Source organism: Sarcophilus harrisii, chromosome 4 (assembly GCF_902635505.1).
Source record: "Sarcophilus harrisii chromosome 4, mSarHar1.11, whole genome shotgun sequence".
Lineage (NCBI taxonomy): Eukaryota > Metazoa > Chordata > Mammalia > Dasyuromorphia > Dasyuridae > Sarcophilus > Sarcophilus harrisii.
Window position 1 is genome coordinate 96395937 of NC_045429.1, and position 24326 is coordinate 96420262.

The following is a 24326-nucleotide window of genomic DNA, read 5'->3' on the forward strand; positions in this document are numbered from 1 at the left end:
CTCCTCCTCGGAGGCGGGGACGCGCGGGGGCGGGGCTCGGGCCGGGCACCGGCTGAAGCTGCAGCCAATTCGGCTCGGGCTGGGCTCCTTGGGACGTGCGGGGCTCCCGCGGTCGGGGGCGGCTCCCTGGTGTCTGCGAGCGGCGCTGGCGGCCACGGCAGGTGAGGGCCGGGCGCGGGGGGGCAGGGTTCCTCCACTCCCCTCCCCCGCACTGCCACCGCCCCCCCCCCCCCCCCCCCCCCCGGCCGGGCCTACCCCTGGCCGGGCTCTCGCCGCTGCCGGCGACGGCCGAAGCCCCTCCCTTTTAGCCCGTGCTCACCTTCGGGCGGCAGGTGCGGCTTGGGCCCCTCCCACCGCCCCCGGGGCCCCGCGGCCTTTGCCCTTGTGTGTGTGTGTGTGGGGGGCGGATGCATCCTCTGCCAGGGGGTGGGGGGCCCCGCGGCCCCTCCCTAGCCCACCCCTGACCGACCCCCTCCCAGCCCGGCCCCAGCTGTGGCGGCCCTCGGGAGGGCCCGCGGTGGCCAGAACCGGAGAGTGGGGGCCGCGTGGACCTCGCCCCCCTTCCTTTCCGGGAGCGCCCCTAGCCGCTCCTTCAGCCCCGCTCTCCGGTCGGGCAGGGCCCCGGGGGTCCGGAGGCGGGGGGCCCCGAGGCTGCTCCCCCACACCGCCTCCCCCCGCGGTTTCCGGGGAGTGATGCCCTCCCTCCGCAGCGCTGTGCTTGGGGGGAGGGGCCGCTGGGCAGCCCCCGTCGGGGTCCCGGAGCGCGGGGGGCCCTGAGCGGGCGGAGAAGTGAGGCTCGGCAGGGGTCTGGGGGGCGCGCGTTGGGGACGCTTCCTCTCCGGGCTGCGCTCCCTTACCAAAGGGGGCAGGGAGGGGAGGAAGGAACGAGGGGGTGAAGATTGTGAGTGTGATTTGTGGTTGTCTGGGGGGGGCAGGAGAAAAGTGGGGGTCACGGGGGACGAGAAGGAAGCGCCACAGAAGGTGATGTCACTCCGGGGAAAGACTTGTGCCGGACGCCTAGCGACGGGCCGTCTCTCCCCCTCCCCCCTCCCTCCCTGCTGAGGAGAGAGGGGTCGCAGGTGGGCTCCTGGCTTAGGCTTGGAGGCGGCCCCTCGGGGCGGCCACCCCCGGGGACGCCCGGGCTGCAGCCTGAGCCTCTTTCTGTGTGTTTGACCCGCGAGATGGGCTTTCATCCAACCTGCCGTCCCTCATTCGGATTGAGAGCGCAGAGAGGGGCCCCCGCCTCTGAGCGGGCTGCGGGGGCTCCCACGGTAGCCGGCCGGCGTTCCCGGGGAGGCTGCCCCGGCCGGAAGGACGGCCTGCGGTGTTTCCCCCCGCGAGGTTTTCCGGGCTTTGTCCTGCAGCTGCCCGGCATCTGGAAGGGACCGGGAGACGGATGGTGCAAAGGTTTCTAAGGGCCAAGAATTCCGGGGCGCCGATGGAAGGAGGAGAGGGGAAGGGGCGGCAGAAGTCGGGGACGCTGCTGGGAGACAGTATCATGATGTCATCCCCGGGGGGGGGGCGTCGGATCTGGGCCGGGGCGGGGGGCGCGCCGGGCTCCCAAGCGCGGCTCAGGTCCCGTGGCTGTGGCCGAGTCTGCAGCGGGGCCGCTCGCAGCGCCGTCTCCCAGGACTGGGAGGGCGGCGGAGACGGGGGCACGCAACGGCCCGAGAAACCATTGCGGTAATGAGGACCCCTAGACAGGACGGGGACCCGGGAGAAGTGCTTTCCCCCTGGGCTTGGAGTTGGAGCTCGCGCTAGCCGAACTCTGTCCCTTGGGCTTGGCCCCCTCCTATGGAGCTGGCAGAAAGCTTGAGCAGTGACAGTGAGGGGGGGTCTGATGAGGGCGGCAGGGTGGGCATATCAGGGGAGGGCAGGGAAAGCTTTTGGAAAGATCCCGCCTCCAGCGGGAGAATGGGAGGGATGGGCAGAAAGGAGTGTTTGTGTGTGTCAGGGCCACAGGAAGTCACCATCTGTCCCCCCTGCTGCCCCGAGAGCTCGCTGACCTATAATTAGCCACAGAGGACATGGGTGGCGCTGGTTTTGGACAGACTGTGGTGCTGTGGGTAGCCAGAAAGCATCGAATTCTGAGGGGAGGCCTGGCTTGACTTCTAGGATCGCATGAAACATTGGGGCTCTCGCAGGACTTAGAACTGGAAGGGACCCTAAAGATAACGCGGTCCAAGTTCCTTGAGGCTTTTAGTGAATAAGGAATGGAGGCCCCGAAAAAGCAGAATTAACTGGCCCCAGGTCACACAGGCAGCAGTAAGTAGCAAAGCCAGAATTGGAACCCAGATTGCCTGGCTCCACTTGACCACTTTCATTAGTCACTCTGACAGTTATTGAACACCTACTGTGTACAAGCCTCATTGCAGACATTCTCTATATAGATGAGAAGGCAATGAAGGAAGTCTTCAGGGAACTTACATTCTAATGGAGAAGGTGGCATGTCTGTGGGGCTGACCCATAACCTCCATGCTGCATACTGTCCTATTCTGAGAAGGAAGGATGAGCACTAGCATTGAGGTAGATCTGGAGAGGCTGGAGAGGTAGGAGCTGATTGATGAACTTTCAAGAAAGGTTAAGATCCTGGCACACTGCCATGAGGAAGAAATGTATTCCAGGCATTAAAGTAATTGAAAGGATAGTGGTACTGAGATAGAGAACTTTAAAAGAAGAGGGTGGGTTAGGAGTGATATGAGTCCCTATAGAAGAAAAAAAAAAAGATGTAATGGGATATAGTGAGCATGTGATGAAAAGAAAACTAGAAAAGAGCTTGGAAGAGAGGCTCTCTACTATAAGGGTTAGGAAAGGTGGCAGGGTTTGCTGCCCTGTAAAGGAAGGAAATATAGGGAAAAGCTAGGGGGTTGTGATTGAGGGAGGGGTTCAAGGAAGCAGCAACAAAAGGATTGGAAGAGATCTTCAATATCATCTTGTCTAATCTCTTCATTTGATAGATGAGGAAACTGAAGCATAGGGAAGTTGTTAAGTGGCTTGCCCAAGGTCTTGCAGGGAGAGGAATGAGCCTACAATAGCCTGGTGGTAGACACCCCCATTTCAGCCAAAGGAGAGTAAGTCTGTCTGAGTACCTTTTGGGGTACTATCTGGTTCTGGTTAAGACGTGTTCTGGCTGTATGCTAGCATCTGGATTCCCAGAATTATGAAATGCTGAAGAGCATATATTTTGGGAGTAGGGTCTTCTGGACGTAGGGGACCCTACCTGGGTGTCCAAGACACATCTGGTTCTGTGTGCCAGAACTCTGGGCATTCCAGAGTATAAATCTGGGTGTCTTTTTTTAAGACACCATCTGGCTTAAAAGAAAAAAAAAAAAGAGCTAGAACTGGGATCCACATCATCTGAGAGATGTGCGGCTTATTACACAGGGAGAGACACAAAGGTCAAGTACCAGCATGGGCCCCTTCTTTTGCCTGGTCCCAAGAATCTGCATTTCCAGAATCATTTTTAGAAATGAAAGAGCATTTATTTCTTATGATCTCCCATAGCTTATTGAAGATAACTACTCCCTTCTCCTAGCCATAGAAAGCCTGCTGGCTTCCAACATTTAAAAATTTTTTTTGTTAATATATATATATATATTTTTTTTTCCTATCACTGTCATCTAATCTCCACAGAAAACTTTTTTTTTCTTATAATAAAGAAATACAGCTAAGCAGAAATAGACACATCAGCTTTGTCTGAAAATTTGTTCTGCACAAATAGTCCATTTCTTCTCTTCTGAGACACATAGCTCCAAGGGAGAGAAATATGTCTAGCCATGACACTATTACTTTTTATGTTATTTCAGATGCTTCCCCAGCCCAGGAGGACCAAGGGTAGATATTTTTTCAGTTTTATTCAACAAGCTTTGACTGAGTGACTTCTTTGTGCTTGGCTCTGGACTAGGCAGGCCCTTGATGACCAAGGTACCATCTTTACCCTATAGGAGAAGAATTAAAAAAAATAGCTTTTTATTTTTCAAAATATATGCAAATATAGTTTTCAATATTCACCCTTGCAAAGTCTTGTGTTCCAAATTTTTTTCTTCCCTTTCCACATTCCCTCTCCCCTAGACAGCAAATAATCCAGGATAGGTTAAACATGTGCAAGTCTTCTAAACATATTTCCACATTTATCAGGCTGTACACGAAAAATAAGAGAAAAAAGTGAGAGAAAAAAAAAAAACCAAGCAAACAACAATAAAAGTAAAAATACTATGTTGTGATCTGCATTTAGTCTCCATAGTCCTCTAAAAAAAAAAAAAATTATAGTCTGTTAAGAATAAATGGAGGAGAGAGCAGAAAAGGATAGAGTATTCTCCAATTCTGAAGGGCTGTTACAAGTAAAGAGTGCCTGGAGATCAAGATCGCCTTCTGACTCTGGTGTGCCATGGGCCCCTTGTTCTTATTAGTCCTTGCATTTCCCACCTGGATCCAAAGCTGTCCCTTTCTGCCTGCTTTTGTTTTGTTTTTTGTTTTTTTGTAAAATATGAAGTACTCGAGGATAGGGATTGTTTATTTTTGTCTTCATAGGTCCTGACACTTAGAGGTGCTTAAATGTTCATTGGATTAGATTCCATTAAATTGGAACTTGATCCTGATCACACCTTGTGGTTTTGGTCTTTTTGGTCTTTTTTCCATCATTTAATCGACAGTTTATTCACTGTTCTCATCAGCTTTGCAATTAAGCTATGTAAAGGCCTAGGCCTTTCATGAATAATAAAGGCTTTTTTGGGGGGAGGGAAAAAATTGTTTTTGCCCTTATTGAATTTTATCTAATACTATATTTATTTACATATACCTCTTGTTTCATTAATTTTAGATTTTCTGACAAGTCAGGTAGGGGCTGGTTTGGAAAGATGGGATCTTTCATAGCACCTCTCAGATAGCCCCCTGATCTCAAGTCTCCATGGAGTAGAGCTATAGGAGGGCAATGGGTGTCAGTAGAGAAAAATAAAACATGATTGTGGATTTAGAGCTTGAAGGGCCCTCAGAGTGAGCCATCTAGTTTACTCCCCTCCCCACCTTTTCATTTTACAGATGCAATTGAGGCTCAAGGATGTTAAAAACCTTGCTTTTGTTTACCGGGATGGTATCAGCAGAAGTTGAACTCAGGTCTTCTGATTCCAGAACTCATGCTTCTTCCACTCTACCATACTACTCACTGGCAAATGGCTTCGGTCAGTCTCTTCACTCCCTGGAGAAAATGGGGAGATTTGGAAGAAATGGTCTCTTAAGAATTAACTTATGCTATCCCGGTTGAATGTGCTGACTTTTGGAAACTGAGGCTGTGGTGGGCACAATGAGAAGCTTCTAAAGTCTGTTCTTGTAGCACAAGTAATAAAAGTAGTGCCCTTTATGTGTAAGTGCTGTCCACTTTCCCAAATACTTCCTGGAATCATGGCATTGCAGCACTGGAAGGACCCTTGGGGGTCATCTTATCTACCATATTACCTCTAAGTTGTTAAGGATCACTTTGAAGACATCTAGGGATATAGAGCTCACCGCCTTATGAAATAATCTGTTCCATTTTGGAACAGTTCTAGTTATTAGGACATACTTACTTATTTTGAGCCAAAATCGGCCTCCCTATTACTTCTACCCACTAGTCCAGGTGTGGTTTGGGGGAGGAAGCAACACAGATTCACTTTATTCTTTTTCAGTTTTAACATTCATTAAGCATCTGTTATGTGTAAGGCACTTCCTGTGAGAAGCAGTACTTAAGTGGATAGAGAATCAGGAAAACCTGAACTTATTTACCCTCTGACACATTGGGGCAAGTCACTTAACCTATTACTACCCCAGACAACTCTAAGGCAGGGCATTCTGTATTTAAATATAATTGGTTTTATTATCCCAAATATCTTATTTTATGCATTAAAAATCTTTATTCCAAGAAGGGTCCCATAGTCTTCACCTGGGAGGTTCATGTTACACAAAAGCTTAAGAACCTATTGCACTAAGATTATGTATTATAAATGCCTGCCAGCATTGGTCAGGGAAATTTCCTCACTAGATCTTACCTATACCAATCAAATCAAAGGTTCAGTTTGAAAAGAAAAAAAGCTAGTCATTGTATTGGAGATGGGTATTGGAGATTTACTAAGAAGAAAATAGATAATGTCTGCCTTGAAGGAGCTTGCTGTTTAGTAATGGGAATGAGCCAGGTACACTAATGAGCAAGATGCAAGGTAAATCGGCTTAAGGAGGAGGAAGAAGCCTGCCCAAAGAATTTAAAAACACGTTTTAAAATAAATAATAAAATTTTATTATTGTTTTTTGGGTTTGTTTTTTTTTCGTCACCAGATTTTCTCCCAGAATCCCTTTCACATCTGCTCTCAGAGGGACACCCCAAATAACAAAGAATGTTTTTAGTGAAAAAGAGGAAAGGGGAGGGGGAAAGAACTAAACTGAACAAATACATTGAAAAAAACCTGCAAATATAGGCCCTGTTCCCCATCTGTAGTCCTCCCAAGCAGTAGGTGTGATTTTCTTTTTTGTCAGATCTCTCCTTTTGGGGCCGCACTTGAAAGCTGATTCAGATGTGAGGTGTTTTATTTTCTCCTGCAGTCACTGGGGAGTGACTGAAGATTTTGCAGCAGGGGTCAGGCTTTAAGGAAGATTACTTGGGAATGGGCTGGAGAGAGAAGGCCTGAACATCATTAGGATCTCCCAGGCAAGATTTTGTTGTTCAGTCGTTTTTCAGGTGCGTCTGACTCTTTGTGACCACATTTGGGGTTTTCTTGGCAGGGACAGTGGCGGGTTTGGCTCATTTTACAGAGGAGGAAACGGAGGCCGGCAGGGTTAGGTAGTGTCTGAGGCCAGATTGGATGAGTCTTCCTGACTCCAGGCCACTTGGCTCCTTCACTGCTCCTAGAGATGGAGAGTCTAAAAAGTGTCAAAATGGGCTCTTAAATGCTTACTAGATTAGATTGCGATCAGCAGGACTGGGCAACTGCTTAGATGTGGAAATGAAAGAGGGAGAAGAGTCAGAAGACTTTTGCTTCCATACAACAGCCCCTTCATTTAGGTGAAAATAGTTTTTCTTATGCCCTGCCCCCTTCCTTCTCTAGGCTATACACGTCCAATTTCTTCAACTGATCCTCTGCAACAATCCTCTCAGCTAGAGAGGGCACCTGAGGCCCGGAAAGGTGGGCTTGGGGTAATAGATTCATAATACTGCCAACAATAGTAATCTACTTGGTCTCCCTGATTCTCATTTCTCCTTTTTTCCCATCTGTTCCCATCTGTTCCCATCTTTAGCTGATAAACTGATATTCCTGGAACATAGATGTGAGACAGTTAACTTTTTTACTCAAGAAGCTTTAGTGATTCCCTATTGCCTCTAGAATGAAATAGAAACATCTTTGTTTGGCATTTAAAGCTCATTATAATATGGCTCCAACCCATCTTTCTACACTTTCCCTCAAACTCTGTGTCCTAGCCAAACTGACTTCATTTGTAGTCCTTATACATGATATTACATTTCCCTCCTCTGTACCTTAGCACAGGCCATCCTCCATAGCATCATAGCCCCATTCATAGCTTAACTCCAGAGTCATCTCTGACAGGAGGCCCTTTCTGAGCCTTCCAGAAGATTGTGCTTCGTTCTAGTCCTACAAGTACTTTTTATTTAGCTTTCGTCTATCTGTATAAGTATTATTCCTTCCAATTAGAAGGTGTGCCCCCTTGTTGACAGGAAATGTTTCCTTTTTTTTTTGATTTTTGCACCTCTTGAACATAGCACAGGGCCTGACACATATCCAGACACTTAATCAGACCTTATTGCATTGGCTATTCTCTCCAGTGATGCAGTTTATAATTCATCCATGTCTGTCCTCCTGTCTGCATCTTCCTCCAAGTTTGCCACAGGGGCTCCAGCTGACATGCTGAAGACTCACTCCATCATCTTTTCCTGACATAAGGAAACCATAGAGATTGCCAAGCTATTACTACTTGTTTGAGCTTGTCCGGGAACAGTTCATCTCATTTGGTTATGCATTTCTTTGATGACATCTTTGCTCTGGTTCTCTTCTGGAGTTGCTTATTTCTTATAGTTTGCTGACCACTTGCTCCCACCTCTTTATTGTCCTCTGTGATACTCATTTTTAATTCTTTGGAGACCATTGTATCTCATGTTTTTCACAAAAAATAGACAAAGCCTATATTGGCCTTAAAAACTGGGTCTTTATTTTGGCAGAAGTTGAGTCATTAAAAGAGTTTGTGTAATTTTGTGAAGGCATTCCAGCCCATTCCTCTTCCTGTTTAACTCTAGCCTCAGTTCACTGTGTTTGTGTGTGCACATATGTATGTTCGTATTATAATACATGCATCACTGATACAGGTGTGGTCAAGGGCCATTGGTTGTGCACCTGCATGACATCCTCTGGGTAACAGACATTCTTTAACCACTTGGTTTTTCTTGTGTGGATAGTCAGGCCAAACTCTTTTGAGAAACCACGGATCCTTTCCAGTAGGCTCTGTAGTATTAGGGGGTTTGACATAATCAACATGATGTTGTTTTCCCATAGAAAATCTGGAGGCCCATCACCCTTAAAGAATCCTTCTTCAACTTAAAGTCCTTACTGAATATCTTCCATCACAGTGGCAAACACCTTGGGAAAGTGCCTTTATTCCATATCTAATGCTTCTGATCAGAAGGCTGCTGAAAAAGATTATCTCGGGGCCATATCTTATAAAGAATCATGCATAATTGTTATGTATGGATGGGAGGGGGTGGTTGTTTGACCTTTGTTATTGAAGAGGACATGAGATCAAGGAGGTGATGCTGTGAACTGGATTTATGGGAGGAAGGTGCAAGGTCACCTGCCTCATTCTCCCCTCCAGAGCCATGTGAGTCCAGTGGAAGATGTAGATCAGGACAACTAGAGGTGGGCCTGGATCAGTGGGAGACCTTGGCCTTTTTAAGAGATCTCAGTCTGATTGAATCAATACCCAATTAGGATTAAGGCTAGGTAAGAGATGAGGCAGAGAATGGCTTCTTTTACCTAATTAAAAAAAGTCAATTTGAGGGAAGACCCTCAGGCTTTCTGGCCTTGTTATGAGGTACCTTGTTGAAAGAGTCTGTAAAGGAGCATTTTCCTCTATCAAATAAAATGTTTTTTTAGAATATCAACAAACAGTAAGCATAATGGGATCTTATATCTTTTGAATTATATGCCTTTGGTCCTGGTGGTCTCTGCTACCCTCTCTGATTGTTATAGCTGTAGTTCACTGTGAAATATCACTTACAAAAGCCTGTCTTTCCCCCCTAATATTCTCATTAAGGATGTCTTTGTAGATTCTCATAAAGATTTAATGTAGATGGGAAACAGATTTCTCTCTCCTTTTTTTTTTTTTTTTCCCCAGTATTAAGGAGATCTGAGATTTTTTTCCCATGCATTTAGCATCTTCTTCAGATATATTGTGAAGCAATTCCTCAGTTCCTCACAATTGAGTCTCCTCCAGCATGAATTGCCTCTATGTATATTTGCTGCTTTTTTTCGCTTTGTTCTCTTTAGTGCTATTTATATTTCCTCTATAAGCACATCTGGGATTATTGTGTTAGAATCCAAGTGTGATAGATCCATTGTTCTTGTTGGAGAAGACAGTTTATCATAAAAATAAAAAGACATTTATTTATCTTTTCCATTTTTCTTCTGTTGATTTATTTCCATTTTTTATCCTTATGAAGCATCTCTTCTGGACTGACTCCCCAAACTTGACTAGCAGGCTAGGTCCTCACAGAATGACTGACCACTTCTCCTCTCAGGGTTCTTTGAATAACCCCATGGGACCAGAGTTTCTTTTATTCAAGAGCCCCCGCCAACTGCTCCCCAATACTGATCAGCTAGTTGATATCAATTAGCTTTTACAAAGGGATATTTACTGATGAGATATATCAAGAATACAAGCACACTGGCATCCACTTTTCTCTCTGTGTCTTTGTCTCTTTTTCACACACACACACAGCACGTGGGTCATGGGGAAATGACCTCAAATTTGGAGCACAAAAGTTACTGAGAAACCCAGGGAGGGTCCCTAGGGGCTGAGTAGGCCCTGGGAATCCTTCCCTCCCTTTTGGGGATCCCCACCATCTTTGCTTTGGGCCATTGTTTCCAGGAGGTGGGTGTCTCTGCTCCCCGACTGTGCTCATGGCTGACCTAATCCTTCCCTGCTGCATTTGGCTCCGGTGGTCTCTCCTACCACCTCTGATTGCCGGTGGAACTCACGGTTCTTCTAGCATTTCAGAACTCACAACCCAGGCCCTTCCTTTTTTGGTACTCATTGATCTGAGATGTATTCGGAACACATGGTGTCTGGGGGTGGGGGGGGTACGCTGCCCTTCCCCCACGTGTGGCAGCTCTCAGAAATTCTTGTCACCGGGAAGCTGCCAAGGAAGAAAGTGAGAGATCTTCCGCCTGAGCCTTCTGTCGGCCAGTCAGAGTGCCAGGGTACTGCTAGTCACTCACAGCCAGTAGTAGGCTCCCCAAGCCTCCATGTGCTGGATGGAAGCCAGGGAGAAGAGACTGCAACTGTTCCATATAACCTATGAGGAGGGGCAGGGCCATGGACTCTTTGCAGTGGGCCCTCATTGACTACTCTTGTGTTATATTTGAATCCCCGTGGGATAGATTTGCTTAGTTGGGTCTGTCACTGAGCATCTTTGAAAGTGGTTTTTAAATTTCCACTGCTGCCCTCTGAGTTTCCTCATCATGAGGCCTTTCCTAGTTCTCTCAGTTGCTAGTGTCTGCCTCCTTCCAAACTGCTTCACAGATATCTTATTTATATGTAAATATTTGCAATCTTGTCTGCTTTGGTAGAAGGTAAACTCCTCAAGGGTAGGGACTGTTTTGTCTTTATGTTTGAAAAATGTGATTGATAGACTATGCTTCTCCATAAGATTTTACAATGGGGATCTTGGATATAATTGATTTAGGAAAAGCAGACTGTAAATTTGGACCAGCACCTTTTCATCTTAGTAAGTTGCCTGTGATATGGCTAAGTTAAGTGCTTTGTCCAAGATTATGTGGCTAATACGTGTCAGAACGAGAGTTGATCCCAAATCTACCGGGTTCTGAGACTGGTTCTTCACTATGCTGTGTTGGCTCTTCAAAATTTTACAAGTAAGTATTTTCTATACTGGTGTTTCCATTGGCTTCTCTGTCGCTCAGATTTTCAAGTATTAGCTGGTTACTTTGTGTTTTAGGTTCATGGGATTTGTTATATAAATTATTTTACATTGGTTAACCTATGAAAACTATATTAATTATTGTCAATGTCTTTTTTACTGTCCATTGCCCATTTTTCATTATCAGAAATTTGTTTGAATAGGTCAGACTGACTTGCTTCAATTGCATGTGACATCATTTTTTCATTTTACTTCTTCGAGTTTTGTGCCCTTTTTGATCTTTCCTCGAACAAGTTATTTGTCTGATTGTCCACTGATTCAGGAATGACTTCCATATCAGTAATAAATCTTTTCCTGTCCGTTTAAATATAATAAAATGTCAGTTTTAATAATGTTATTTGGTGCACAAGTCTTTGACTTCTTTTATTTCTTATTCTTGATTCATGTTTTTAATGTCCATTCCTGTTTAGGTACTCAAAAAATGCTTGTTGAATTGTGCTGGATGAAGCTCTAGTCAATGGGAGCATTTGTTAGCTACTTAGCTAGTTTCCAGTTGAATTCAAATTGAAATCAAAACCTGGGTTGGGACCCAATCTATGTTAATTGCCTCAATTCCCTAGGTTCCTTGGTAGTGCAGATGTTGCTTTGGGGTGCTCAGAAGAACTTAAGCAAGGCTTTCTCTACCTTCATTCATCCTAATAGGAAAATGATCAATCTATGACAGGTACTGAGTTCTATTTTTCTTATTTTGCACTTCCTCAAGCTTACCTCCCAATTCCTATAGGTAGCTGGGATAAAGAAAGTTAAAACTAGAATTAGAATCTTATCTTGTCTCTAAGAAAGACTCTTATTGTGTGGCCTTGAGAAAGTCACTTCATCTTATTTTATCCATAAAATGGGAATAATAACACTTAGACTGCCTTTCTTCCCAGATTGCTGTGGGAAAAAAAGCATATTGTAATCTTTAAAATACTTAATGACTGAACCCAAAAGAGAGACTTTAATGAGAGTGGGCACTTGTGGTTGATGGGTCATTGTAGGGGGAAGGGAAATTGGGAGCATGTCAATGAAGGGCCAGCAGGGTCAGAACATCAAAGGGAAAGGTAGAATAAGATCAAGGAAATTCAGGGGCATAGGAGCAGGCATCCTTAGTAAAGTGGACTGGATATGGTGGAGTGATTGAGGTAGTGCCCTTTGGAATGTATGGAAGGTGGGGAGCCAGAGAGCAGGACAGTTCACCAGGGGAATGGTTGATTGATGATGATCTTCCTAGAGTTGTCTTTAAAGGTCCTGCCTAGTCATTTTATTCCCTGGAATGTTCTTCCCTTCTTCTCCTCCCCTTTAATAGTGTTTTTTTTTTTTTTTTCCCTAATTACACGTGAAGATAGTTTTCCACATTCATTTTTGTAAGATTTTTAATTCTGAATTTTTTTCTCCTTTCTTTCCTCCCATTTGCCCCCATCCCAAGATGTCAAGCAATCTGATATAGAGTAAACATGTACAATCATATTAAACATATTTCCACATTATTTATGTTGTGAAGGAAGAATCAGAACCAAAGGGAAAAATTGTGAGAGAAAAAACAAAAAAAAGTGAAAAAACTATGCTTATATTTATATTCAGACTTCATAGTTCTTTGGATATGAATAGGATTTTCAATCAAGGATCCTCTGGAATTGTTTTGGATCATTGTATTGTGGAGAAAAGCTAAGTCTATCAAAGTTGGTCATCGCACAATGTTGCTGTTACTTTACTGTGTCCAATGTTCTCCTGCTTCTGCTCACTTCACTTAGCATCAGTTCATGTGAATCTTTCTAGGCTTTTTTGAAATCCATCTTAGAGCACAATTGCACATTAGTATCCCATTCATACACCATACACATTTGTTCAGTCATTCCCCAAATGATGGGCATCCCCTCAATTCCCAATTCTTGGCCACTACTAAAAGATGCTTTTGCCTTCTCATCACCGCTTTCTGGCTTCCTTGGTTTTCTTTAAGTTCCAGCCAAAATTTTCTTTCTATAGGAAACCTTTCCCTTCCATGCTAGTGCCTTTCCTCTAATAATGGTTCCCAGATTTTCCTTCATATGTCTTATTTGTACATAATTGTTTGTAGGTTGTCTCTCCATTAGACTGGGAGCTCCTTGGGAGCATCTTTTACTCTTTTTTTGTTTTCTCCCATACTTAGGATGGTACTGGTACATAGTATGTGCAGAATAATGTCTGTTTGTTAACATGTCCAGGACTTCTTGTATTTCAAACCTTTTTAATGTCTGGTTTCTTTTGGCGCTCACAGTGAGCTTTTGAATCAGGCCCATTACTCTCTGCATCTTGTTGATGGAAAGGCTGAGGCAGAGAGGGGGCAGCTGGTAGCTCAGGGGAGAGGGCTGGGCCTGGACACCGAAGTGCTGAGTTCAGATTTGGCTTCAGACACTTAGTCGACCTCTCTCTGTTTCAGTTTCCCTCACGTGTAAGGGATGCGTTGGTCCTGGGTCCCACCACTGGTCTGCATATGGATGAGTTCTGACCTCAGAGTATGTGTCTCTGGGATAATGGGAGGACTCGGGATAATGGTACAAGTTAGCATCATTCCCTCACACCAGCATCTATCTTGGGACCCATTCCTAGTCAGATGAGCTTAGCACAGTGCCTGGAACATAGTTGGCGCTCTATAAATGCTTATTCTCTTCCCCCTTCTCATCTTGTACCAGTTCTGGATTGGAGGGAGGGAGGGAGGGCTTTTAGGGAAGCTCAAGGGGAAGAGGGAAGAAGAGATCTTTTTCCAGGAAGGGCTCTTCATCTTGGCTGCTCCTTGGTGGCTTTCCCCCAAGCTGGAGATGAGTTCCAGGAGGCTCCTCCTGCCACTTTTGTGGAAAGCCAAGGAGAAGACTGTGAGTGACTTTTTGGAGCTGGGGTGGTGGAGGAGGGCAGAGGATTTAAAACTGGCATTGCCCTCTGCCTGTGGCCACTCGGGAGGCTCCATCTATGAGGGTGGGACCCCTAGCAGCCAGGCCAGGAGCCATTGTGCCTGAGGTTGGCGCTGCCCCTCCCCCCCCTCCCGCTGGCTTGGTGGGACCTGCCTCACCCATGGCCTCTTGTTCCGAGCCCTCCCCTGCCCCCCATGCTGCCCTCTCACCATTTCCCTTCCTTGGTTTCACAGTCTGCCCACACTCCTCACAGGCAAAGCCCATTGCAAATTGCCTGCTTTAAGGAGCTGGCAGCTTTTGCCCCTGAATTGGGGACCTGTAAGTGTTACTTAGAACACACTGGAGTTGGGGAGGCTTCTGCGAGGTTGAGATGATAATTGTGTTATTTAAAGCCAGCCTGGAGCCGGCAGCCTGACGTGGCCCTGGGGGGGGCCTCTGCCCCCCAACGGGAGAGGGGTGAAGGGGGATGGTTCTTGTCTGCCTGGTGCGTGGGACTGCGCTGCCCTCCTCCTGCGGGGCACACCTGGCCAGGAGAAGCCCAGAAGTGGGCTGGCCCGGCTCAGGGGAGGCAGACCCTTCTGGTTATGTGCCTCCGGGCTGCCCGCCTCACTTACCCCCCCACGGGGGCAGGAATGCCCTGTAAACGTTGTTGTTAATGAGGGGGCCACCCTGAGGCCTCCTTCAGCTCAAGCCCCGTGCTGGATGGACGCAGGGCTCCTGAGGAGGTGCTGGGTGGCTCCCTCCTGGCTCTGTGGGTCTGGGCATTCCTGTCGTCCGGACAGTGCCCCCTGGGCCCGGGGGGGAGGTCAGGGTAGCGAGGGGACCGCAGAACAGGGCCAGCTAGCTGGTTGTCCACGGCCAGGAAGGCTTCCTGTGAGGGTAATGCCTCCGTGTATGATGTTCCTTCCGGGGATGCTGGGCCCATGGACAGTCACTGTCTCTGAGAACATGAATCTGGGAGTTCATCTTTGTGCATTTTTCTTTCTCATGGCAAATTCTCCATGCCTCGGTGGACAGTGACATGACTTGCTGTGGCCCCCCCCAAAATATCACCTCCACCCCAAGTTCCTAGTAATGACCTTTGATCTTATCTGCACTTAGGCTGGTTTTTGGACCATAGACAGGGCTCCTCCGGGCCAATCTTGGTACCTTTTCCAGGGGACCTTGTTGACATAGCTGGAAATCCCTCTCTGGCTTGTTGGTGCATGAGAAGAGGATTGGTGCAGAGAATCCCTTAGAAAAATTAGTGCTTACTTTACATTTCTATAGCTCCTGATTTTCTTTTAAAAATTATTATATTTTGTTTTTAACTTCATTTTTGTTTCCCTATGTATATTCCTTATTCTACCCAGATAACCATCCCATTAATAAGAAGGGGAAAGCAGTTTACAACTTTTATCAACAAAGCAATTAAATACGACATTATATACAATATTCCACTCTCAGAGTTCCCCACTTTTAGAAAAAAGGGAGGAAAATACACTTGTCTCTTTTTATACTCTGAAAACCGCCTGTCCATACCTCTTGACCATTTGTATCAGTTGAGGTAGGGTGACTAATTTTTTCACATTTGATTGAGGTTTTTGAAATGAGAACTTTATCAGCGAAACTTGCTAGAATGATTTCTCTGCTCTTCTTCCCTCTCATTTTAGCTGCATGGTTTTGTTTGGACAGAACCTTTTCATTTTTTATGTAATTAAAGTTGTTCATTTTACTTTCTGTGCATGTCTCATTCATATCTCTTGTTTGGTCAGGAGTTCTTCACCGTCCGTAGATCCGACGGGTTGGTTTTTTCGTGCTTTCCCACTTTGCTTGTGACGTTGCCCTCCATGTCTAAGTCATGTTCTCGTTGTGAGCTCGCAGTAGCGTGCGGTGTGAGATGTTGGTCTAAACCTGGTTTCTGCCAAACTTCTTTGCAGTTGTTTTTGTCAAGTAGTGAGTCCTTGACCCTGGTGGCTGGGGTCTTGGATTGACCCCAAACTGGGTTCCTGCATTCATTTTCTTCTACGCCACGATTTTTCGTTAGGGCCGGGCTGGTCCGCTATAGTTGCACATGATTCACAGTTCTCATGCCCCTCCCCTCTGGTCCTCACGGCCCCTCTGTGGGAGAGGGAGGGCTGATTGCAGCCTTCCTTTCCCAGAGGTGCGGCTGGCGTATCCGGGGGGCTGGTGGCGACCGGAGCGAGGGCCAGAGCCAGCGGCCTTCACTGTCCCTAGCCACCAGAGGGCCCGAGGCTGACGGGGACCGCAGCCGGGCAAACTGCTGCCTGTTAGTATTGCTAGTCTCCCATCCCTTCTTCTCTTAAAAAAAAGCTTCATTAATGCCTTGGTTTCATGTCCCCATAATTTTTCAGTGTACTTTCTCCCCTCTCAGCCTCTCCGGCCCCTGCCCTGCCGTGTATGAGAGAGAAACAGTAAGGCAGAAGCACCGTGACGGAGCACCCTCCATCCCAGGCCCGTAGTTCCCCGCTCTGCCAGCAATGCAATCCCTCAGCCCTTCTCAGGGCCATGGTCAGGCTCCCCAGTCACAGGCGCCCGGCCTCAGTTGCCTGGGGCCGCAGGCATGGCAGGCTCTTCCTTTTCCCATAACTTTATCCATCACAGCACTCATACAGCATCCGGTACCCCGCCTCCCCAGGGTCTTTGGCCATTCCTCAGGGAGCCGGGGCGGGGGGCACCTTGTTTCTACCCCTTTGCTCCGAGGAAGAGTCCGGGGACTAATATTTTGGTATCTCTGGGGCCCTCCTCCTTGTCTTTGGTCCCTTTAGGGGCAAGTTCCGAGCTCTAGCTTGAGGCCATTGCTTTGCCCGGGAGGCTGGGCTGCTTGTCAGGGCTCCGGCTCCTCCTCGGACAGTTTCGGGGGGATGGCGAATGTCAGCACGCAGGGCCCCGGGAGTGTGCTTGTTATGGAGGCTGCTCCTGTCTGGGATTGCAGGATGGCAGCCCCCCTCCCCCTCTGTGCAGAGCAGCCTTGGGCGGCACTCACCTGCTAACGAAGGGGCTAGGCCGGGGGTCTCACAGGCCTCCCCCTCTGCAGGCTCCGGACCTAGCCTAACCTGTGCGTGTAGGTGGGTGTGTGTGTCTCCTCTTTGCCTTTTTTCCTCATGTTCTCGGCCTGTCACCCCTTTCCGTGCAGCACCTTGGGTCTCCTGCTCCGAGCAGGCCTGGCTGCCTTGCCTCTGTCCTCCTGACCCTTCCAGGAAATGCCACCCTGGGGGCAGCTGGGGGTGCAGTGGGCAGGGCCCCAGCCCTGAGGTGGGGGTGGGGGGGGAGGGCCTGGGGTCTCACTGGCCTCAAACACTTAAAGCGCCCTGACTGTGTGACCCGGGACAAATCACTTACCCCAACTGCCTCAGGGGGAAATACATAAATAACAGTGTGGCCCAAGCACACAGCCGGGCGCCTCATGGAGTCCTCATAGAACAAGGTGAGGGCAAGGTGCCTGTTCTAAGGGCGTGCACCCACTGCACAGGAACGCCTCGGCACGGACCCGCAGCGCTGTAGGAAAGGAAGGAGGAACCAGCAAAGCCTCCGTGACGTTCGGGCTGGGAGGGGGGTCCTGCTGAAGGCTGGGGACACACGCTCCGCCCCAGGGACAGCACACTCGCCCGCGCACCCAGAGCTGGGAGAGGAGGCCTCAGGGGGTGGGTTTGGAGGAAGAAGCCCGCCTTTTCCTCGATGCCCTTGTCCCCTGGGCACAAGTCGCTTCTTTGGGATCGCTCAGGTCCCTGGCAGCCCCTGTCCTAGCACAGCGGCCAAGGCCCTGACCCCTCTCGTGTAGCCCCCGACCCCAGGGCGACTCCCGGTGCTGCTCGGTGAGGGGGCACCCGTGGGTCCTGGTGCTGCTCAGTGGGTCTGGGTCGGGGGTGTTTCCCTCACGGGGCAGGCAAAGCTCCTGCCTTCCACTGTTGTGAGGTCTGCTCGGGTTGTGAGTGTGCTGGAGACCAGGGGTCCTCCCTGGCTCTGGGCCCCCTGCCAGCCGGGTGATGCAAAGGGCTTTCTCATTACCAAGCAAAGCGGAATGGTTCCCCCCACTTACTAAGCCCCATGCTGCCCCCAGAGAGAGCTCTCCCCCGGGGGGGGCGGGATCTCCGCCTCCTCCTGCCTGCCCCCTATCTTCATCCCCCCCAGCTCAGAGGGGGTAAGGGGGAGCTGGGATCTGCGGCGGCTGGGGTGGCACAGATCTTGGCAGGTTCCACAGTGTGAGTTGATTTGGGCCAGAGCCAGCTCAGCGGCTGAAGGGCATCCTGGCAGGCCAGGGCTTTGTGCCTGCCCCAGTGCCCATCCTGTGCCCCTCGGGCACACCTCTTCTACCTGAAGCTCCTTTTGAGCGCTGTGTCTGTGACCCCTTGTGTCCCCACTTGCGTGTGAGAGCCCTTCCCCTGCAGTGCCAGCACTGGGATGGAGGTGGGCATGGAGGGGTGGGGGAGGAGTTCACCTTCTCTCCCCCTCCCTCCTCCGGGCTCCCCTCGACTCCAAGGAGGGCTCTGGGCACCGGGCCGGCTGCCGCTCTTCTGCCGCTGGCTGAATCATTTCTATATTTGGCCAGTGGGCCACGTGGGTGGGGAACCACTGCGGCTGCCCTCCTGACAGCTGGGGGGAGGGGCTGGGGGTGGGGGAAGCGGGCTGCAAGAGAGCCTCCGGCTTCAGCATGGCTGGATGCGAGCGCTCAGGGGCAGGGGCAGGCCCTGACCTCTTCCTGCCTTCCCTGCCTCCCTTTCTGCAGCTCTGAATCTCTGCCTCCCTTTGTCTCCCCGCCTTGGTGGCTCCCAGATGTTCCTCCTGGCAGCGCATCCTTACATCTCCTCCTTCTCCCACAGACCTGGTCCAATCTGGTGCACTCTGCTTTGGAGATGATGGGCGTCCCCAGGCCCGGCTGGACTTCGGCCAGCCCCCAGCGCCTGGTGTGAGAGGAAGCCTCCTTTCCAGCCCTGGCAGCACCATGGCCCTGTTCAGCTGCTGCCCACTGGCCTGGGCAACCAGAGGGCCCAGCTTCTGCCCTGCGAAGTCCTCCCAGGCAGTTTGGCAGCGCCCTTCAGAGGCCTCCTGGGCACTGTGCTCCACACTGGGCGAGAGCCGCTGATGGCCTCAGTATGGGAGAGCCCCGTGCCCACATACCCACCCGCCTGGCACTGCCCACTCTAAGGCCTGTGAACTCGGTCGACCTGGAGGTGCCGACCCCATGAACCGTTCCCCCTCCTAGGGATCCCTGACCCCCCCACCATGTGTGAAGTAATGCCCACCATCAATGAGGGGGACCCCCTGGGGCCCCCCCACGGTGCCGAGGCCGATGCCAACTTTGAGCAGCTGATGGTGAACATGTTGGACGAGCGGGAGAAGTTGCTGGAATCCCTGCGAGAGAGCCAGGAGACCCTGGTGGCCACCCAGAGCCGGCTTCAGGACGCGCTGCACGAGCGGGACCAGCTTCAGCGCCACCTGAACTCCGCCCTCCCCCAGGTAGGCCTGGCCTCCCCCCCAGGCGGTGCTGAGGCCAATGGGAGGAGGCGCCCCTTCTCCCCCTGCCCACTCAGGCAGACGTACCCCCTGCCCCCCTTGGGCCCTTTTCCGCTTCCCTTCCAAGCCTCGTGAGCCAGTCTGGCCCGTCGGGGCCCGGGACACTGGGAGCTGCGGCCTCCCCAGCCCGTCTCACCCTCGGGGAGGGTCCTGGCGCGGGACCCTGGCCGCAGGGAGCCGAGCCCGCCAGCAGGTGGCACCCCAGGATGGGAAGAAATTGGCCAGTTTGCCCAGTGGCCCGTGACTCGCCACACTGGTTGGGTGGGGGGACCCTTGTTGTCCGTGGATCCTCATGGGGGTGGTGTGGGGAAAGGGGGGCACTTGTGACCCAAACCACCCCATCCTGTGTGCCCCTCTGGTGTGCTGGGGGCCCTCTGGGGCCCTTCCCTCCCCTCCCCACACTCCCCCCTCCCCAAGCTTTCCGGCTCACAAAGAAACCCCCGGCTGGGAAGAAAGCTAATGCATTTGGGGAGGGAAAGTTCTGGGGCCTTTTTTTATGATAGAAAAGGTGACATCTGACATTTTAAAAGGTGGTGGGGAATTCCCCCAGAACATCCAACGTGAGTCTCCCATGGGTCCCAGCCTAGTCTCTCAGCCAGGGCGTGTGGGGTGTGGGGGCTGCTAACCCCCCCCCCCATGGGCTGTGGCCCTGCTGGCAGTCAGGAGCGGGAAGTGTTGCCCTGGGTGGGTACTCCATGCACGGGATGGGAAACTCGAAGCCAGGCCGGTGCCGCCCCCTCCCTTTGGGGCACAGGAGTGCCTGGTAGGGGACACTGTTGGCCCGGCTCACCCTGGCTTCGTTTCGTTCAGTTAGCACTATTCGGGAGTTCGGAGACGACTCAGACCTCTGTGCTCATGGGACTAAGGGCCTAGCAGGCAGATAATTAATAAAGGGTGACCTTCCCCATTCTCCGCTAAATCAGAGCTGGTATTTGTGGAGCTTTTGAAGGTTTGCAAAGCGCTTTACAAATATCTCATTTTTTCTCTGTGACAACCCTGAGAGGGGGACGCTGCGGTTACCCCCATTTTATAGGTGAGGAAACTGAGGCACAGAGAGGTTACATGGTTTGCCCAGGCTCACACAGCTCATAGTCATTTAATGCAGGATTTGAACTTGGGTCTTCAGGACTCCAAGCCTATGTGACTGGGCCACAGTACCCCCGTCTGTCTCTGCTATAGAACAGTCCATGATGAGTGAATCCAAGAAGTACTCGAGAGTTTTGTGAGGTCTGAGGGAGAAAAGGCCGTCACTGGCAGGAGAAGTTCTGATGACAGTTGAACTGGCCTTTAAAGGTAGTAGAGGAATTTAACAGAACAGTACCAACCGCTGGAATTTATGTGGCGCTTTAAGACTTTCAGGATGCGTTCTCTGCCTCAGACCGGAGAGCTCGATTGCAGAGGGGAAGAGAACATGGAGCCCGACCCGTGGTCAGGCAGAGCGCCTTTGGCTGGAGCTCTCGCCCTGTCAGTTATGAGACCAGCATTACCCTTGCTGCCCTCCAGGAGAGTGTTTTATTTCTCTCTCTTTCTTTTCTTTCTTTCTTTTCTTTTCTTTCTTTTCTTTCTTTCTTTCTTTCTTTTCTTTCTTTCTTTCTTTCTTTCTTTCTTTCTTTCTTTCTTTCTTTCTTTCTTTCTTTCTTTCTTTCTTTCTTTCTTTTTTCTTTCTTTCTTTCTTTCTTTCTTTCTTTCTTTCTTTCTTTTCTTTCTTCCTTTCTTCCTTTCTTCCTTTCTTCCTTTCTTCCTTTCTTCCTTTCTTCCTTTCTTCCTTTCTTCCTTTCTTCCTTTCTTCCTTTCTTCCTTTCTTCCTTTCTTCCTTTCTTCCTTTCTTCCTTTCTTCCTTTCTTCCTTCCTTTCTTCCTTTCTTCCTTTCTTCCTTCCTTTCTTCCTTCCTTCCTTCCTTCCTTCCTTCCTTCCTTCCTTCCTTCCTTCCTTCCTTCCTTCCTTCCTTCCTTCCTTCCTTTCTTTCCTTTTCTTTTCTTTTTCTTAACAAAATATTATTACTATCTTTTTATATCACCTGAATTTCCCAAAATATCCCTTTCTCCCTCCTCCTAGAGATCAGTTGTATAAAATGAAGAATAAAAAAGGTAGGAAAAACTCCTGTTAAACAAAAACTAATCAACAGATAGAAGAAGCCTGGTGATATATGTAGTGTTCTGTTCTCTCCTTCTGCAGAGAGGTGAGGGCGATACAAAAGGGCATTGTTTTTATGGGGCGGGGGAGGCAAAGGAACAGAGACCTAGACTAGAGGCAACATGATATAGGGGAGATCTCACGGAGTCCTCCACAGAGTCATGGAGCGTGGGTTCAAATCCCAGCTCAGTGGTCACTGTTGGTGAAGTCTGGACAAGTCACTTAAATTCTGAGTTTGCGTCTCCGGTAAAGGAGGCAGTTGGATTAGACGGCCTCCAAGTTCTTCCCAGCTCTGAGTCTGTGATCTGATGACCTGCCGGGCTTTGGGGGGAGGGAGGCTTGGCCCTGAGATGTCAGCCTCAGTGGTCATTGTCCAGGCTCCGTGAAGCCAGAGCAGTTCAGGTTGTGGGGAGTCGTGCAGGAGCTCACACCTCATGTGGAACTCAGTAGGAAGCCGATGCTCCAGCCCCAGACACCTCTGGGACCTGCACCAGTTGGTTCTGTGCTCTCTTAGCTTTCTTCTCTTTTCTGTGGCTCCTGCTGTTTGGAATGGGAGCAAGTCTCCATTGTACAGTTGGGGAAACTGAGGTTTGGCCACGCAGTATTGTACGAGATTGGAGGGAGAGGACTCAATGGCTTTTATCCACATGATCCCCCGGGCCAGACTCTCATGAGGAGGGTGAGACTGCCTCCTGAGTGAGTCATTGGAGCTCCCCGAGCCTGTTTCCTTATTTGTAGCTTGTGTGATACTCTGTGAGGACCCTCCTGTTGTCCTCTGGGAAGACTTGGGCTCTGTGCCTTCTGGGAGCAGCTCACTCTCTGGCTGGGGAATGGCCGATGGAGAGTGGGTGCTTGGGGGCAGGGGTGGACAGTGGTGGCCATTCTGGAAGGGTCAGACAGCCTGTCCCCTGCCATGGAGGGTGCAGACCCCCCTTGGGGGCCGGGTTCCTAGGCTTATGGATGTCTTGGGGGTTTTAGGAGTTTGCCACATTAACCCGGGAGTTGAGCGTGTGTCGGGAGCAGCTTCTGGAGCGGGAGGAGGAGATCTCAGAGCTGAAAGCTGAGCGGAATAACACTAGGGTAAGTGGGAAGGACTGGATGAAGGACCCAAGCCCTTGGCCATATCGGGAGTGGAGGTGGGCCCCATGCCAGTCCTGGACAGCCCCTACCAGCAGACTAAGGACCCTTCCTCCCCCTCTTTGCTTTCCAGCTGCTGCTGGAACATCTGGAGTGCCTTGTGTCCCGTCATGAGCGATCCCTTCGGATGACAGTAGTGAAGCGTCAGGCTCAGTCCCCCTCTGGCGTCTCCAGTGAGGTGGAAGTGCTCAAGGCCCTGAAGTCTCTGTTCGAGCATCACAAGGCGCTGGATGAGAAGGTGAATGGAGCTGGGCCGGTGCCAGGTTTCTCACCCAGTGGGGCGCCGTGTGGGGCTCGGTGGTCCCCCCCGGTGCTTCCCTTGACTCAGTGAACCTCGTCCGAGCGCCCTCTGTGCTGCCTTTGGGTTCAGAGTGGAAATCTGCCTGTTGTTCTCCTAGGCCGGCACCCTCCCGTGCCGGCTCTGCCCAGTGTCAGACCGTTGGCGTGACCTCCTCCCTTTCCCCTCTCCCCGGCCTCAGACTAGTCAGACCCCTCCCTGCAGAGTGAGGAGGGCAGCAAGCTGACTTTTCCTCCCCACTCTGACCCGGCCAGGTTCGGGAGAGGCTCCGGGCAGCGCTGGAGCGTGTGAGCACCTTGGAGGAGCAGCTGGCAGGGGCTCACCAGCAGGTAAGCTGTCCCCATCTTCTCTTTCCCCCTTTGATTGGCAGTGTCCTCCCATGAGCCTGGAGTGTGGGGGCTGCCTCGTTCCTCCAGTGTTCCCCATTGCTTATTTAGGCACCAGTGGTCTTTGGGTGGGATGTCTCCTCTGTGGGAAAGTGGACGTTCTCATCACCAAAGCAGCCCCTTTTATGTATGTCCCCTTCACTGGTGAGCCTTTCCCCACAGGTGTCTGTTCTACAGCAGGGAGCAGGGCCCCGGGATGGGGCTTCAGAAGATGGGGCCCTGGAGTTGGGACCAAGACTGTTGTGGAAGGTGGGTCTTTGGGAGACTGGCAGGGGGAGGGGCTTCTTCCCTCCTCTCCCTCACAGGGGCCGAACGGCCCTTCATGCCACCGTTTAATTCATCCCCAGTTCCCACAGTGGGAGATGGGGTCAGCCTGACTGCATTTGAGGCACTCCCCTTTACTGTGGACATCTCTCCGTGTCTTTTCCCCCTTCCCGCTTCCTTTGTCCTGATTACTTTGCCTGGCACAAAGCTGGGCACAGAACATGGACCTAATAGAGACCTGGTGAATTGAATTAATTGCGTGTTGAGTTGGGTCCTTGCCCTCTTATTTCCTTGCGATGGCAGGGCCTTCACTTCTGGGTCTTTGTTGCCTCTTCCGAGGGCCCGCTTTCCCCCATGGCTGGCCCCTTGCTGAGACTTGGGCTCTGCTCTGGAAGCAGCTGCCTCCCGGGAGGCCAGCTCCCCAAGGGCCGGGCGCCGTCACCCAGAGTGGGCTCCTGAAGGAGGGGCTTCGCTGGAAGGATCCAGGGAGGCGGGAGGCGGGGTTCCTTGGGGCAGGGAGAGGGGGTGCCTCGAGGGAG

At 50.4% G+C, this 24326-nt stretch overlaps 1 protein-coding gene across 10 annotated transcripts in view; it reads left to right on the plus strand.

Moving 5' to 3' along the window:
* Positions 1 to 24326, plus strand: part of PPFIA4 (PTPRF interacting protein alpha 4) — a 111322-nt gene continuing 86996 nt past the window's right edge. For 5 of the 10 annotated variants that reach the window (XM_031937162.1, XM_031937159.1, XM_031937160.1 and 2 more), the window contains exons 1-6: positions 1 to 161; positions 18876 to 19512; positions 22681 to 22782; positions 22913 to 23077; positions 23392 to 23466; positions 23686 to 23772. In XM_031937162.1, coding sequence (XP_031793022.1) covers positions 19279 to 19512; positions 22681 to 22782; positions 22913 to 23077; positions 23392 to 23466; positions 23686 to 23772 — 663 coding nt within the window. In that variant the 5' untranslated portion in view covers positions 1 to 161; positions 18876 to 19278. Of the gene's footprint in view, positions 162 to 959; positions 1408 to 18875; positions 19513 to 22680; positions 22783 to 22912; positions 23078 to 23391; positions 23467 to 23685; positions 23773 to 24326 lie in introns of those variants that run through there. The other 5 variants (XR_004229336.1, XR_004229339.1, XR_004229341.1 and 2 more) reach the window with 2 other exon arrangements.